Here is a 17,076-nt window from a genome sequence, read left to right as displayed (position 1 = left end):
AATTGCGTTTGCCTTGTGAGCCGTCCACTGTGTGGACATTTTTATCGATCGGGGCCTCTCAGTTGATTATCGAAGCACCTGGTCTGGCTGCATAGATGGACCAGAGGTCAGTGACTCCTCCCAGACTGCTGTTGAAGGACATCCCAGCCTCAGGACCGACGTCTTGATTCTTGCAAGACTGAGCAGGACAGCACATTCAAAGTCACTTTAGCTTCTGGCAGGGTTGCGGACCAGGATCAGACCTGGAAAACTGGCAGGGATCCCACTTCAGGACCAGACCCGACTTGAAACTCCAGTGAAAGGGAAGATCTGGAGCAGAGGCGAAGGAATCGTCTGGAGTTCTGGTAATTGTTTTGAATTTCTTTTTATATCAGTGGTTCTAGAAATGAACTCCAACCGAAACCTATAAAAATGCTCAATTCTCCAAGTTCCACTATTTTGACCAAGAGTAGCAGTAGGTCCAAACATTCCTTAAAAACAAGGCAGAGATTTCACCCCTAAAAAAATAAAATATTAACCATTATTGTAGACCACTGTAATATTAGACGGAATTTAAAAGCCATTTTGATCAACTCTATTTCTTTGCAGGCTTGAAGAAGTTCCAGAGAGGATTGAAGCAAGCAAGAAGCCGTGCAAACTCCTGGCAATCCTCCACACTTCATGTATGTCCACGTGGACTTTCATGATCAAACGATGACTCGATTGAACGCTGCTTTGATCCGGAGGCTGCATGGCTAGTTACTAGCGGCCAAACCGCTAACGATATGTCGGCAGGCTGTACAAACCTCTCTCACATATCATGCTATGACTCATAGTTACATGTTGTTTGTAGGAGCTAGAGCACAGGTGTCAAACTCAAGGCCCGGGGGCCAGATCTGGCCCACAACCTCATTTTATGTGGCCCGCGCAGGGAAAATCATGTGCGTCAACTTCTTGTTTCAAGCACGTTTTCTTCACTTTGAACAACATTGAGATATGAAATATTGTCATTTATTTGTTACGAATCCTCTTTTCAAATAAATTGAAGAAATGTTGAACAAACAATTGCTTACTGGCTTTCCATCAATTTGTTGTGTGTATGTAATAACGTAAGGTGATCATGCATTTTAAAAGGTTGACAGAACGGCCCTTTGGGGGAAACCATAACTCCAATGTGGCCTGTCCACAAAAATGAGTTTGGCAGCCCTGGTCTAGAGTGCCTTCAAATGAATAATTGGCATTTTCTTTTTAAACTGTCACAGGTAAGAATGTTACATTTCTTTCTAATAAAATGATAGAGACATTTTGAACCTGGAACAAAACTTTATTGTATTTCCCATGGGGAGAAAAATCCATGAAGTTATATTAAAGGTTGTTCATGAGTACAATTATGTCCCTGGCATAAAATTGTTTTACAGCTCGTGCAGTGTTCTGCGTATTATAAAAACTTACCAAATAATCTTCTTCCTTCCGTTCATATCCGACTAATAAATTGATAAACGGGCTTGTCAAATTGCGTGGTTCCTATACGTTGAAATGACAGTACTAACAATTCCTGCAGTCCCTGAAGGGGGCGGCAGATACAGCGAGAGGCCGTTCCTCCACCGCGCACGTAAACGCACCCCGGAACGAAACATTTGCGTCTTTTCCGAGCTCGTCTTGGACCTCGTCGGAACCGGAACCGCGACTGCCTGCTCGTAGTTCGTCCGCCTCTCCCGTAGCTCAGGGAGAGGCGGGCCAGGCAGAATCCGAGATTTGAAATCCGACCGAGGACTGCAGGAAGCCGGACGCCGCCCGCTAGGCTGCTAAGTTCAGCGACCACAACAATAATGGCAGATTGTTTGAAGTATGCAGCTCGCACGTTGCTCGTCTTCCTCACCCTGTCTTATATTTGTTGTTTCAAGTCTGTTCTGGTTCACTTTGACGTTCATAAGGTACCTTTCAGTGTGACGTTCATCATTAGATCATACATGAATGCACACACAGACGCAACACATAACTTGAGAAAGACATGCGTCCTTATAGTCGTGAAAAACACCGATGTGCATTATGTCTTGGCTAATTCAAAGTTTTTCATCATATTGGGTCGCATCTGAATTGATCATCTTATTAAGACATTTAAGAACAATCACCTCACTGTGTGGGAAATTTGAGGCGCTCATATTTGTGTTACCACTGTATACAAACAAGCAAGGTGCGGTAAAGTGGCAATAAAAATACAATTGACACCACTGAAAAAGTGTAATTAAAAAGCCATGACATATTTAAATGCTTGGAAAAAAAATAATTTCTGAGGCTTCCAATACATGACAAAGCAAGCCATTATCTCTGCTCTTCAATGCTGTCGGCGTGTCCACCGAATGCGCTGAAATTAATGACCACTTCTACAACCAGGAAGAATGGATGCTACTCTGAATTTTGAGGCCTTTGCATTGTCAGTGTGATCTTTTTTTCTACGTTTTGAAGTAATACTAATGGTACGCTCTAGAGAAATTTAATTCTGTCAAGTATTTTGTGGCTCAGGCTTTGTGGGATTAAAGTCAACAATTAAATGGTTGAAAAGTCTCCTGGAAGGGATTGTTTGACTTGTAATTGATAACCTTTTGTTTGTATCAGGGACCAGAACCTTCAGAGTGTCTCCATAAATGATGCAAGCACCAGCTTCTCTGGTCCAGCCAAGATTGCCAGGCTTCCTCCCAGGCTGTTGTTGAAGGACATGTGGCCTAACAGCAGAGGAAGCTCTCATCTTCAGGACAGAAACTTCCATTCCTGGACTCCAGATGGAGAACCAGCTCAGGAGCAGCTCTGGACAGATGAAGCGAGTCACTCAGGTCAGCCGGACGTGTGGACCGTCCCATCCGGTAGCGACACCAATCGAGGCCCGGGTCAGGCTGGCAGGGGTCGCACTTCACAACCAGACCGGACTTGGAACCCGAACAGAAATATCTTCTGCAGACCTGGTAATTTTTATGACATATTCATATTATTCCCTTTTATAGACTGATTTTGATTGGCTCATAAAATTCTCCAGGCGCTGTGGCAGCAATTACTGGTGGTGTCCAAAACAACACAGATGTCTCCATGCCTCAGCCCAGTACGGAAGAAGAGAAGAAGCCACCAGTGATCTCCAGCAAGAAGGAGCCTCCCACCTATCCTCCAGGTAGGACTGGCTGATGTGGAGTTAACTCCTTCACTAACGTGGAAATGTGTGTATAGTGTATGAAGTGTCACAAAGTATATCTATTCAGACTAAATTGTTGACCTTATTCTTCAACACAGGCAGCCAGGAGGAGCGCTGGCAACTCCAGATCGCGGCCAGAGGCCGAGCAAATTGTCCCAAATGTAAAAGTGTGAGCAGGAAGACGGTGGAAGGTCTCAAGAAGCACATGGACAACTGCACACTGGTCAGCACCTCAAGTCTAAAATGTGTGTTCTGTTTTGATTAGAAAATAGAACATTGCAGAATGAACATTGTCATCAAAATATTTACAGATTTGCTAATAAGTTGACACATCAAAGCTGTTATTCTCTTGGAATTGGATCATTTCTCGCAGTTCACAAACATGGTGACCTCTGATTCGAGATGTTGTTCATGGATTTGAATTGCAGCAAGCGTTTACGTGCCAACACTGCGGGAAACAGCTCAAATCTTCTGCGGGGATGAAGTATCATGTCATGGCTGACCACGGCAACCCGGTAAGTGCCATGGGTGGCGAAAAGCTTCCGTGGCAGAAGCCCATCATAAATGTTGCCTTTTTTTCCTGACCGGCAGCCGTCAGTCCAAGACACCCAAGACCTGGACGAGCGAGCCATCAAAGACAAACTACGGCAAATCCTGAAGCAGTTGGGCAAAGTCAAGTGCCCCAAAGAGGTCAAAGGGCATTTGCTTGCTTTCGAGTGAAATCATCAGTTTTGTTGCAAAGAGTTTGTTTACATACTTTACATTTGCACAGTTGTGATGAATTTTATTTATTTATTGTTTTTTCTTAATGTCCTCAGGCAGAGGAATGTTGAGTCATACTCCTTCTTTTGGTGGATTTGGTGCTTGCCTTGTGACAGAAGACCATATTCTGCGCTTCTGCGTGTTTTCCAGGGCTGCACGGCGACGTTCAGCAGCATCATGGGGTACATGTACCACATGAAGAAGTGCGGCAAGGAGCAGGCGGAACTGGACCAAATGCTGCTCCACTGTTCGCACTGCGGGAAAACATACAAGTCCAAAGCCGGCCTGGAGTACCACCTCAAGTCCGAGCACACCCCCACGAGTCCGCCGCGGCAAGACGAGGCGGCGGAGGTCCACAGCCAGGCCGAGGGCGAGAAGACGGCCGGCGGCAGAGTTCAGCGGGCTTCGGCGCTGCTGGCCAACATCCACATGAGCGAGATGTCCAACAAGGAGCCATCCAAAGACTGGCCCAAGAGGACCTTTCAGTCCGACCTGGTGCCCGACGACAAAAAGGCAAGAGGCAAAACTTTTGTGACTTTAACACACCTCACAACACGCTTGACAATAAATGTTTTACAAAATTGTCAAATGAGGCTTCGAAATTGTGAAAAATCGAGACATTTTCTCTGCTTACATCTAACTGCATGTTTGAGCCACAAAAATCTAACCGGTGTCCGGAATGTATCCCACTCGTGAGTTTTTTCTTGACTGCGTGGTCTCGCTTCCAGTTGAAATACTCTCGACCCGGCCTGCCCGCCTTCAGCCCGGAGCTGCTGAGGATGTGGAAGAACGAAGTGAAGCTGCACAGGAAGCTCCTCTGTCCCAACCAGGTCACACATGCCTTTGTTCTGAAAATGTGAAGCATTTCCTGCCGTCATTGCTGAAGTTTCTCCTAAAAGCCGCTTGTCAAAAATTGTCAAAATTAAGAAGCTCTCATTTATGTTTGTATTTATATATTAGTTGGTTCATTTCACACATGATGAGTGCGGAGGCGTTCTGTACAAAAACAATTTCAAAGGTCACTTTTCCGTAATATTTCCTCTTCAATGCTGCCTCTCCCGTTGTCTGATGTTTTTCAGGGTTGCGGGTGCACGTACACCAGCGTGTCCGGACTCAAGGCTCACCTGGGGCTGTGTTCAAGGGTGCGTCAATGTTCTCTTTTTGGATTCAAGCGTTACTGCAGATGATCATGCGCGGCGTTCCCTTGCAGGGCGACTTTGAGGTGGGAACGTACCGATGTCTGATCTGCGGCAAAGAGTTTCTCTCGGAAAGCGGTGTGAAATATCACATCAATGTCACGCATTCGCAGGTAGCGACAATTCTGACACGGCACGATCGTCTGGAAATACACACGCGTTGTTTTAGTTTGACGTTTGTAATTTCAAGTTTAAAATGACGTGCTCTCATCAATGCTATTTGTTAGCCGCTCTGTTGCGTTTTGTCGTATGTTAGCATGATCTAATTACGTTTTAAATGCATGTGTAATTCATTTATCTAAAAACAAAATGGTGACCTATTTCGGGCAATGTTTGGTTTCACTTTTCTAACCGGATGATATCATCTCTCAGCATTCCCACACAACTTTGAGGGCGATGACATTCGCTTCCTGTTCGCCATTTACCGTTTTTGTGTTTCAGGAATGGTTTGTGACCAACAAAAAGGCTTCCATCAAGTTGAAAAAGCAACCCCGAGAGACGCTCTACCATGCAGAGCAGCAAATCGTGGACCACCATCCTCTTCATCATCGTCATCCTCACTACCAGATGCCGCGCCCCTCCACGCTTCTGTGCAACCCGGTGGCGCGTCCGGCCGGGCCCGTGTGGCTGGACGATGACGTGCGGGCCGAGCAGGCCCCCATTGAGATGGAGGACGCCGACAAGATGGCGGAGGGGAACCGGAGGGAGCGAGAGGAGAGACGGAAGGACGACTTCCAGCAATGTGGCCCACCCAGCCCGCCGGCGCATCAGAGACCGTCAGACGGGATGGCGTTCTACGCCGAGGCCTCCAAAAGACAAAAGATGGCTTAGAAAATTTCAGAAGAGTGCAGGTGAGCTGAGGAGAAAGGTGAGAGATTGTCACGTGTACAACAGGTGTTTTTTTTTTTTTTTATTAAATATATGTACAAATCACATTGTATTCACGTGATAATACATAGAGGGAGAGGACACTGAAACAAAAGATTAAATGAAGTTGTAATTAACATACAACAGGTTTTCTAAGTACATCAAATACCGATTTTATTTTCTAACACTAGGAGAGTGTTGCCCAACCTTTATTGTGCCAAGGCTCTGCAACATTTTACACACACATGCTGCTCAAAGCCCAATGAAACTGAAAATGCGCCAATATTGTAGATATTATCTCATAAATGAGCATTACCCTCCAACAAGTCTGAAATAAATTGGGAGATACAATTTGTTGAACGAGTTTATTGTGTTATTGCTTGTTTTTATACTTTATACTTTATACTTTTTTTTTTTTGCTTAGCAGCATGTCATAATGTAATACCTCAACCTGTAGTCTCGGTGCAGCAGTTTAATATTATATTATACTGGTTAACAGCAAATTGTCATCAGAGATGGCTTCATGTGTCCCTTGGTGTGTTTTGGACACTGATTAAAAAAAAAAAAACTTTTTGCTTTTTATGTTAAGCTATAAAATATTTACCTGTTGCTGAGCCAAAATGATCATTCATAAATATTGCTAAATCATTACTATATTACATATTATGTTACCGTATTGTTATTATGAAAACCTGATGTAAAAATCATCTCTTAAAGTTTACTTGCATCACTGATTAAGAAATATTGCAAACAAATGTTGACCAGTGTTCTTAATGAAGAAGAAAATCAGATTTTTCCTTTTCTGTTTGCTCAAGTTAACGTCAACTTTTTGGCTGCATGAAATTGAACAACTGGCGTTTATCTTTTGAACTGAATGTTAACTTACTTATTAATGGACTGAACGGACAGTACTTTAGTGCATCATGGAGATGGCCTTGTGATTTGGCATCATTGACAAATCCCTTTTATTTATTCTGTATATAATCTCATCTAGATCAAAGCAACGGCAGTGCACTAAAGCAGCACATTCGTTTACTAGTTTCTAGTAAGTCAAAAGCAGCACTGGTCGCGGAACAAAAGCGTTATTTTGAAGTTACAATGTCCTGGTTGTTGAAGCAGCATGCTGAATTGTTTTACTCAAGAAGACCAAGTGTATTAGTACATACAACTCAAACTGGCTAGTAACATTTTCAAATAAATGCTCAGTTGGCGACCCCAAAATGTTTGTGAACGCTCGCTTAAATTAAAGAGTTAAGTGCCCAACAATGCATGTCTGAAATTGGCGTATGCGTGTTGCAGCGCCACGCGATTAAACGCCTGCAGTCCTCCTTTGCGTCGGCAGGGGGCGGTGTGAGCTGCCCACCTCTCCCACTACAGTAAACATGGCGGACTGATGGGAAGTGAACGTGAGTTTGAATCAAAAAACCTCTGCTGACAATGCTTCTTTTATGCGTAAAGTTGGCTGTTGTCGCTGTGGTACACCAAATGTGGTGATCGTTAAAAGATTTTGCGTTTGAACCGCGTCGCTCAACTTTGCGGGTGGGGGACTCGAACCCGCATGTTCCCATCTGAGTGTCGTGGACTTTTACGCGGATAGTCAGCCTTCGCCACGCCAAAAGGGCGATCAGTGCTACGACCAGGTGAGCTTTTAATAAATAGTCTTCGTTGGATTTTTAAAAATTCCTGGCGGTTTTTGTAATGTACATTATTCTAACTACAAGCATTTATTGCGGCCCGGAAGCCGCCACAAGTTAGCATTAGCCGTGTGTTGCTAACCTTGCCTGCGTGACAGCTCCTGCTTCACGGGAATTAAATGACAAACAAATATATTGATGTCGCGCTCCTTGTTTGATTATTATTGTGTGTTTGTGAGTTCTATTATTTGTATTTATTTTTTAATGGTAAATGTAGAGGAGGCGTGAGCATGTAAACTATTCAGATTGCTTGGTTGCGATTTTGAACACATGAAAGCGATTTTATTTTAATCATTTTAAGATGTATTCTTAAGCAACTCTGCTATTGCGTATAACAAAGTGGAGAAATTTTCATTCATTTAGTTGTGTTAAAAACAAACAAAAAAAAGTTTAATCGTACTGAAACCTCTTCCCACCGGCCACAACATTAGGTACACGACTGGTTTCAAAATTGTTTCCTGTGTTGGAGTTCTTTTTAGGTCCATAGCATGGTGGACAAGCGATAAGGATGTCCACCTCATAATTCTGAGCTTCAGAGTTTGAAACCTAGCCTTTCATGGCTTGTGTGCCCTCACAAGCGTCATTGAATACTCTCAAATTGACCAAACGTGTGAATTGCGAGGCTGGCAAGTTGGCAACCACTCCAGGGTATAAAAATCAATTGGCATTGGCTCCAAATCATCCCCTACCATAGTGAGGAACTAAAATAAAGAGGCTGGGTGGATAAAGTAACTTGCGCATGTACTGATGCAATGTTTCAACATAATAAATAATTCTGAGTGTGTTGCTGACTTGTTTGCAGTGCAACTGCACAGGCAACCTGAGAAGACATACATGAAGGAACATCTGAGAAGATAATGGTCAAGGAAACTCCGACGGATGATGTCGACAATCCTGAGCAAGGTTTGACTATTCAGCCACAGTTTGCCATTTTTATTCTTCACCTTCCTTTTCTGAAGACTGAAGATGGTTAAAGATTAAGTGCGTTGTTTTGCTTGGTGTGCAGGCACTGCAGACACACAACTATTTGTCAAAAAACATTAAAAAGTCCAATTTTTCATAATATGACCTCTTTAAAAAAATCCAACGGAATGATGTTATCGCTCACCTCGCAGGTCAAGAGACCCCGTCGAAACCCTTTTTCGATTTACCACCGAGCAACAAAGGTCGTCAACGCAAAAAGAACTCCAGATTTCTCGGCTATGACACCAGCGAAACAAATGAGGACCCAAAGGATGAAAAACGGCTGCCGACGAAGCCCGCGGCGAAGGCCCCGGTGGCGAAAACACCCGGGAAGACCCCCGGCAAGCGAGGACGTCCAAGAAAGGTTTCGCTGGCGAGTGCAGATATCGGCACGTCACCTCACGTGCCTAACGGGGACATCCCGGCCCAGACGACCGTTTCCCCACCGGCCGTCACTGAAGGGTCTTTGAAGAATGGGACGCCGAAGCCGAAGAGGAAGTATGTGAAGAAGCAGATTGTTCATTTAGAGCCTGTCACACCAAGTGTGAAGATTGAAGGAGAAGAAGAAGAACCTAAGGAGTTGCCAACAAGTGGTCGTCCAAGGAGGAGCGCTGCTAAAATGTGAGTATTGGGCCGACATTACCAAAGATTCTGATGGGATGATAACTAATGTATATGCCGACTTGCAACAACAAGTGCTAATCCCACACTCGAGTATTCTTTTCTCTCGCACTCAACTAACTTGAAGCTCACAACAAATGACGACAACGCCTGCAAAGCGGTGCGAGGTCTCCGGTGTTATGATGCATTCATTACTTTATTATTCCTAATCCAGGTTATGTTTGTCATTGCCAAAACATTTCAGGGCAATGAAGTTCCTCCACGCGATGGTGAAAGAAGAGTTCAGTCATTCCTCGGAAGGTCCAAAAGCCACCGGTGATGTCGTCTCCAAACCAGCATTGAAAACTAAAGAGGAAAAAAGTTCAAAAGCGAAAAAAGGTCCAGTGAGAATCTACCGTGTGTAATGTACGTTTTTATGAGCAAATGTTTTTCTTGATCCCCCGCCAGGCCGCAGAAGCCTAAAGCGAGAATATTCCGATGGCAACTCTTCAGAAGACAAGGACTTTGTTCCCGATGTTGCGGAGGCCGAGGCGGAGGAAGAGGAGGATGAAGATGACGATGAAGTAGCGGCGAGCGTCAATCAGCGCGACGAAAGATACAGCGGCAGTGTTCGTGTTGTCGTTCTACCGCTTTCGCAGTCCTTCACGCATTCTAGTGATTTATTTATTTATTCCATTATCAAGCTAGCCTCTTCACATCATTAAATTGAAGGAAAGGAAAAAAAACGCTGCGACGTGGATCTTTTTGTGGGACTCATTTAAGCCTAAATTTCTCCTCCAGGCCAACCGAATCCTCAAAATTCCCTCCCTCATGATCAACGCAATTTTGGAAAGCGTCGGCCATCACAAGAAATTGTAAGTTTTGCGTCTATTTTTCACATTTGTATTTTGCCTAACAAGTCCATTTTTGTTTTGCAGCCGTGACGAGCAACTCTGTCGGTGGGTGTTTCCGGAGTGGCTGCCCTCCGCCAGCGTCTGGCATGAGGTTCCCGCCAGGTGCTTCCCTTCGGCGTCTGACGGCGGCCATCTTGTGGCCCTTGCAGTTTGGAAACAGAACGTGACGTTGCCGCGGGTTTTTTTTTGCAGTGAACTGGACTCGTATCTTCCTAACGAGCGTCTCTCGGCGGCTTTCAAAGTGTCCAGGGACGATTGTGACGAGGAGGCTCCGCTGCAGAGACTCCACAGGTATCACGCGTCCTTGCCGCTGCCTACTTGGTGGTCGGAGTGCGTTAATTTACAAACAACGCCTCGTCTAATGCAACCGGTGGACCACAAGTTTGCTCGTTCTAAAATAATAAACGCTTCATCATTTAAATGCGTCACATTTTCTATCGTGTCGCTCATTCAGCTTGTCCTCAAAATGTTTATGTTGGCTGCCAGGATGGCCGAGTGGTCTAAGGCGCCGCGTTCAGGACCCAGTCTCCCCAGGAGGCCTGGGTTCGAATCTCGAATTTCCCCATTGTGGGACTAATAAAGGGAATATTATTATTATTATTATTTCCACATCTCACTCTGTGCCTCCCTTTTTTTCCCCACTCTTTGGCCCTGATTTCCCTCCGCATAATTAGGTCAGAATAACTACTTTGGGCTATGTCATATACGCGGCGCTTTGTTTCAGGTTTGAATCTCTACCCGCCCACCCGGAGTGCTGGGACATGCATTTGTACGCTGGCGGGCCCGTGTGGGCCATGGAGTGGTGCCCGACGGCCGATGATGCGGTGGCCTCGCAGTACCTGGCCGTGGCTTGCCACCAGGACATGGAGGAGCAGCACTTCTTTCACAAAACCTATTCTGGCTCAGCGCTGGTGCAACTGTGGGACGTGGGCACGTTGGAGTACAACACCAGGTCTGCCTTTTTAAACGTTTTCATCAAGCTACTATTTTGGGTTTTTTTGTATTTTGTGGCCACACTTAAGCATTTTGTGTTCTTGTCATATTGTGCCCTGGCCACGATTCAAAACCCAAAAATCCCGCATGTCTTGCTTGAGGCTCTGTATATATGGGGCAAAAAATCGAGAGCATTTCCTGTTCATGCGCAGGCCGAACTCCCAGCCCACCCTCGCGTACGGCCTGGTCCTGGACCGAGGTTTCGTCTGGCACTTGAGGTGGTGTCCATCAGGAGCTTGGGAGCGGCCCACCACCCAGAAAGAGGTCAGAGGAGGTGTTGGGGGGGCATACATGTCAATATGTACTGCTGGTTGATTAGATTGCATGCAATTTAATTGTGTACGTCAGTGATTAGTATTCTACTGTAATAACTGTTCCTCGTGACGCTTTGGAGGCTCCTTTGCTGCCGAGACTCGGCCTCCTGGCCGTGGCCACTTCCATGAGTGTGGTGAGCATCTACAGTCTGCCCCATCCCGATGCTTTGCGTAGCAGCCGGAAGCACCCCGACTCGGGTAAGACCAGCCAAAGGCACAAAAGCGCTCCTCGACACGTGCGCCATTACGTTTTACCCAAGCATTTATTTCATGAGATAAATGAACAAAACATTACTTAACCATTTTAGCAAAAAAAAAACAACAACTCCAAAATGAATGCAATTAACAGTTTTGTGTGGGCCACACTTTTCGTACCGTTGAGTTGCAGCCTCCTGATACTGCAGTACATCTTTTGTCCAGCAAAGGGCAGTGTTGCACTCACTTACAGTCCTCAAATTACAGCAGTCATCCCCTCAAAATGTTTTTTGTTAGCTCCTATTGTGGAAGAGGATTATAAACGTTCATAGTCAATGTGAAGGTAAAAGTACATCATCAATCTCAGACAAACATCGCTGTCAAGTTGGAAACGTCGCAACGGCGTACATCACATTTTCAATTAACTGACCTGCTCGAGGCCCGTAATACTGACACCTTTTATATATTTAATGGTGTGCCTAGTTGCGTTTAGTGTCACATGTGTGTGTGTGTGTGTGTGTGCGTGTGTGAATGCATGATGACAATATGGATAACGGCGCCTGTGGTGGCGTCCAGTCCCGATCATATACACTCGCAAAGTGTGTGGAGTAGATAAATGACTTAAACGCCTCCTCCATCACACACACACTGCAGAGGTGTGTGTGTGGGGGTGTGTTCATGTGTGTCTCGGGCTTCTGTTCATGTGTTATCAATGGAATGAAACAAAGACGCCACAAGCCTTCCAACAGCATATGAGAAGCGGTTCTACACTTCGGATATAAAGTCAAAGTCTGACATTTCTCAACTTTTTTTTTCCCTGCCCTCCCTCCTTCCTTCTCGCCCTGCGCGCCGTGGCCTTTAATTTCCATTTTATTTTGTGGAAGCGGGTCATTGAGCGACTCATCAGCTCACCACGTCCAAGCATAGCTTACGTACATTACCTAGACTCCATAAACACACACGCACACGCATACGCACACCCCATCACACTCGACTGAATTAATGTGCTGTGTGTGTATGCTTTGTGGGTGTGGGTCCCAGAGAGTAAGCGAGCGAATGTCTGTTAAGTCAATGTGATTAAGTGTGTGTGTGTGTTACTCATGTATGCTTTGGCGAGCAGATGTTGCTTGAGGACATTTTGAAAAGATGTGCAGGCAAGCAGCATCGCAGATTTTAGTACTGCCGCACTGAAGGCAGTATTTTGCCATGGCGTCAACACGAGCTGGAGCGAGTGGCCAGGTGACATCATCATGACATCATCGCGGTCAAGCCGTCCTGTCACTCATTTGCTGGGATTTGGGCTCAGTTGAAGCAGGAGAGAGAGAGAGTTCAACACGGGCGCACTGCGATGTTCGCTGCACGTAATTGCAAATGCTCTTGTCCCATGAATGAATGAGGCGTGAAAGAGAGGAGGAGGAGGAAGGGGGAAGAGGGGGGGGTGTAAAAGACAAAAGGTGCAAGGCGGCTGTGGTGTAATTGACTGTTCCTATTTTTTCCCCATCAGACCGAGATCTATAATTGAAATGACAAAGAAGATGCATTACACGGCTGGTTGTTAGCTGTGAAATTTACGCCGCTCCTCTCCCCATCCTGTCAGTCATTCGGAACCAACACACAGCTACACCGCATGTTCACATGGACGAGTTTAAAAAAAAAAATCTCCACATGGACACAACGTGTGACTAAACGTGCTTTTCACTCAGCAGGTGACACCAGCCAGCCGGCCTGCATTTACAAGGTGAGTGTACGTGCTTGTTTTGATGCGCCCCCCCCCCCGCCCCATTTCTTATCTTTTCTGCAATCTGCCGTACTTTGTCTGCAGCCCGATCCCGTGGTCACCCTCAAGTTGGGGTCCTTGAAAGCTCCGCGCCTGGAGGACAGTGGCCAGGTTCTGTCCATGGACTGGCTGCCCGTCAAACCGCACGACATCATCGCCCTCGGCTTCTACGACGGTAGCGTCTCAATGCTTCACCGTGTTTTCTTCTTTCAGGCATTATTGTGGCCCAAAAACGAAGACATGCCCAAATAACGCCGCTGTGATCTCTTGTTCCAGGTATGGTCGGTCTGTGGGATCTGAACACCAAATCGGCATTGTTGCGCGTGGAGCAGTCGCATGACCCTGCCATCTTGCTGCCGTACAAATGTTTCCTCGCCCACGAGCAACCCGTGCGAGCGCTCACGTTCTGTCCCGCCAGCAGGTAAGCCCACGCAGCGTGACTGAGAATGAAAAATGGCGTCAAGAAATCGGCGTTGTCTCGTGTCAGACATTTTGTGGCCACAGCCGGGGAGGACCGCCTCCTGAAGACGTGGGATCTGCGCAGGCTTTACGGGCCCGTCACGGTGCAGAAACGTTCCCTGATTAATGAGATCTGCTGGCCCGCCAATGCACCAGGACTCATGTGGGCCCAGGACAGCGCCTTCGCAGCGTAACGTGCTCCTTTTTTATTTTTTTTTTACGTCATCTGACTCCTTGAAATTCACAGCACATGCTATAAAATGTCACCTTATCAATTTCGGTGTCCGTATTGGTTCTTGCTTTTCGCTAATTCCCATTAAAATAAAGCATTAAAAATTTTGTTTTTTTTCTTTTAATTTGATTTAAAATGTCATTTGCAATTGGATGTTTTTTGTCTTTAGGAACAAATGTCAGCCGTGGTGTAGTTTTTTTTTTTTTTTACATTCAGGCATTTCACTTAAATCCTAAACACGCATTGTGTGCCAACTGCTATTTAAATTTGCCCGCCATTCAAAGCATGAAGTAACATTTTGTTGCATGCTTTAAATGGGATGGAAAAAAAATATATATTTTTTTTCATAAGTAACATGTTTTTTTTTCATGTGCAGCATCACAATCTTCGTTTCATTTAACGAGCCAAGATGACAATTACAAATACTCGTAATATAAAAATCCTCCTTATTTTGTGACTTTTAATAATTCTTCTCTTGTCTATTTTTTTCCCCTCCAGCCACAGCACAAACGGAGTCCATTACTTTGACCATAAAATGCAGTCTTACTTCGCTGTCCCCCGGATGACCGCCATTTGGGTCTGTCCACTCGTCTTCGGAAGCTTTTATATTTTTATTTCATGCAGGCCACTCACGACGTCCCTATCTTGTCGCAGTCCGTCTCTTACTCGGATTGGCTGAACGCTTTGTTGACGTCCGACATGCTCGGCAGCGTCATCCTCTGCATGTTACCTCCCTTGTTAGTCGGAGTTCAGTACGTCAAAAGGACAGTGGAAAGGAGATTTGTAAGTGGACCCCTGCGCATTTACGTTCAACCGCCCCTTTACGGATGCATTTATTTATTACCGATTTGTCATTTCACCCCTCCTACACTCTTTAAACAAATTTCAACTTGGTAAAACACACAACACCTGTTCTCCGTATTTAAAGACGCGCCGTTTCTTCACCTTCTGCCTCCTCAGCCCGTCTACTTGACGTCGGTGGAGCGTCACGACGACGGCGGACAGGCGAATGAGGAGGAACAAGAAGTGTGTGAGGACGAAGCGGAGAGGAAGGAGGCTGACGAAGCAGCGGGAGGAGAAAGTAGCGGCGGGAAAGCTGACATTGAATCGCAACCTCACGAGTCGTACAAAGAGGCCGCGAGGAAGTATTACCTTCACCATACCGACAACAACTTGGTACGTGCCAGGTGCCAAATTAAAATGTTAAAATGATTTATTGGGGAAAATTAAAAAAGGCGTGAAAATTTTCCGCAAAAACGAGAGCAAATTGGAGTGTTACGTTCACTTTAAAAAAAAAAAGGGAATTGGTCAAACTCAAGTTGAATGAGAGTTGTCTGAACGTGTTTTGTCTTTTGCAGAAGTTCTTCAGCAAATTCGGACGCCTGTGGGAGCAAATGAAAAACACAGAGTTCGTCAATAAGCTCAACATGGACGTGATGCCTTTGGGCTCGCTGCACAAGGTATACACACACACACACACACACGGCACATGAAAAGATCAAGTCGGCAAGGAGTGATGGACCAAGAGCCTCCTCATCCTCCTGGTGTGCACTCGCGTGTGTAATGAGGTGGAAAATAAGAAAAATGTCGCCCAGGGTGGGAGGTGGCGGCGGCCGTGGAGGCTTTCCGTGTTTTGAGTTGGAAAAGAAGATGAGATGAGATGAGGAGAGGCGGTCCGGGGAGGTGATGATAGACGCTGGGCGGGACAAAATGCTGCAGGGTTTTTCTTTAAAAAAAAAAAAAAAAAAAGCACATTTGACTGAAAAGGCGTACAGAAGAACACAGGTCAAACAGATGTTTGTCAGAATTTCATAAACAAAAGAAAAATGAATCGTAAAATCCTAAACTGTTATCAATCTGGACTGGTTGCCGGTCTGTCACATTTACATATTTCAACTTGTATCAAATAATAACAAAAACATTTGTGAATGAGCTTGACGAGCGCGCCACAATGAATTTTGTTGGATATTTTCGGGGTGAAATTTTGCGTCTCTTTGAAAACATCATTAGCTGATAGCTTTGCCCCCCCCCCCTGCCTGCCCGTCCTCGCCCCACCTTCACTTCCCTTCAGGTGCGCGTGAGTCCAAACCTGAGCTGCCACACGTGGATGGCGTCAGGGGGTCGGGCTGGCCTGGTGCGCCTCAACTGCGTCAGAGGTCTGAACAACAAAAGTGTCCAAGACCTCATCCGGCGGGCCCGTGATAGCCCCCAACACACCCCCCAAGACGTGGCACAGGAGGCCCCCCCGGCCAATCCCCTCAACATCCCCAGCGAGGCTCCTCGATGACCACGGCCACATATTTTTGTGTTTTTCAGCCCAACGCAAGAAGTGTAAACCGTTTTAAAAATGAAGTCTTGTCTACGGACTGACTTGAACGCACCTTTACTTTGCCGGGGGCTGTTTACTATTTTTTTTAACAGAAAATGGCTTTATCATGACAAGTGTGTTAGTTCCACTTTTACAAGCGTGTTTCCAGTTCGATACACTTCGGTATGTCAAACGCAACAATTCGCTTCTTGTTCCGTGTACACACATTTCTAGCTAAATGTTTGAAATGATAGCTTTTCTTCTGCCAAACTCACTGTAAATATGACGGATTTTCTATTCAAGTTATTGTTTTGATGAATAAAGTAAGTTTTGAACAATTCAAAACATTTAGAGCAGTCCAAAATATGTAACGCTCGGCTACGTTGGAGCAACAGCGGCATAACGTCAGCCCTTCAAAATAAAAGCATGCCGGTGTAATAATAATTTAGCAGTCACAGTCATAGCATTTTGTGTTTGTTGACTCGGTGCGACTGTAAAATAATCCACGATGGCTCCACAGAAAATGCGGTGAAACTGCGTAAACTGTTACGTTCGTCAGTCTGTCATGTGCAATCTTTTATTTTGTAGGTTACAAAAAAAAAACGACAGCACGCAAACGCCACACAAAATCGTATTTACACG

The 17,076-nt window shown here is 45.5% G+C and overlaps 2 protein-coding genes across 5 annotated transcripts; both read left to right on the top strand.

Annotated features, from left to right (window-relative positions):
* Positions 1–1,558: 1,558 nt before the first annotated feature.
* Positions 1,559–6,336, top strand: znf512 (zinc finger protein 512). The gene is made up of 11 exons (XM_088286385.1): positions 1,559–1,825; positions 2,596–2,939; positions 3,011–3,139; positions 3,259–3,383; positions 3,589–3,675; positions 3,752–3,850; positions 4,073–4,435; positions 4,651–4,752; positions 5,002–5,064; positions 5,133–5,231; positions 5,560–6,336. The coding sequence occupies exons 1-11, from the start codon at positions 1,809–1,811 to the stop codon at positions 5,947–5,949; spliced, it is 1,818 nt and encodes a 605-aa protein (XP_088142511.1). The 5' UTR covers positions 1,559–1,808; the 3' UTR covers positions 5,950–6,336.
* gtf3c2 (general transcription factor IIIC, polypeptide 2, beta) lies at positions 5,829–16,604 on the top strand. Of its 4 annotated transcripts, none has more exons than XM_088286383.1 (20): positions 5,829–5,969; positions 8,482–8,582; positions 8,795–9,263; positions 9,508–9,641; positions 9,711–9,871; positions 10,044–10,117; positions 10,181–10,258; positions 10,349–10,447; positions 10,881–11,108; positions 11,302–11,413; positions 11,544–11,661; positions 13,362–13,396; positions 13,481–13,610; positions 13,712–13,856; positions 13,923–14,084; positions 14,625–14,703; positions 14,781–14,909; positions 15,087–15,302; positions 15,485–15,586; positions 16,198–16,604. In XM_088286383.1, exons 2-20 carry the CDS (start codon positions 8,537–8,539, stop codon positions 16,411–16,413), a joined length of 2,733 nt encoding a protein of 910 aa, XP_088142509.1. In that variant the 5' UTR covers positions 5,829–5,969; positions 8,482–8,536; the 3' UTR covers positions 16,414–16,604. The 4 variants fall into 4 exon arrangements, with proteins under 4 accessions (XP_088142509.1, XP_088142508.1, XP_088142510.1 ...); XM_088286382.1 differs by lacking the exon at positions 5,829–5,969 and adding an exon at positions 7,285–7,391; XM_088286384.1 differs by lacking the exon at positions 5,829–5,969 and adding an exon at positions 7,324–7,625 and having other exon boundaries at positions 13,365–13,396.
* The last annotated feature ends 472 nt before the right edge of the window (positions 16,605–17,076 follow it).

Source organism: Idiotropiscis lumnitzeri, chromosome 21 (assembly GCF_059441095.1).
Source record: "Idiotropiscis lumnitzeri isolate Australia: NSW breed Sydney's pygmy pipehorse chromosome 21, RoL_Ilum_1.0, whole genome shotgun sequence".
Classification (NCBI taxonomy): Eukaryota; Metazoa; Chordata; class Actinopteri; order Syngnathiformes; family Syngnathidae; genus Idiotropiscis; species Idiotropiscis lumnitzeri.
Note: the sequence above shows the minus strand (reverse complement) of the source record. Positions and strands in the feature narration are given on the sequence as shown.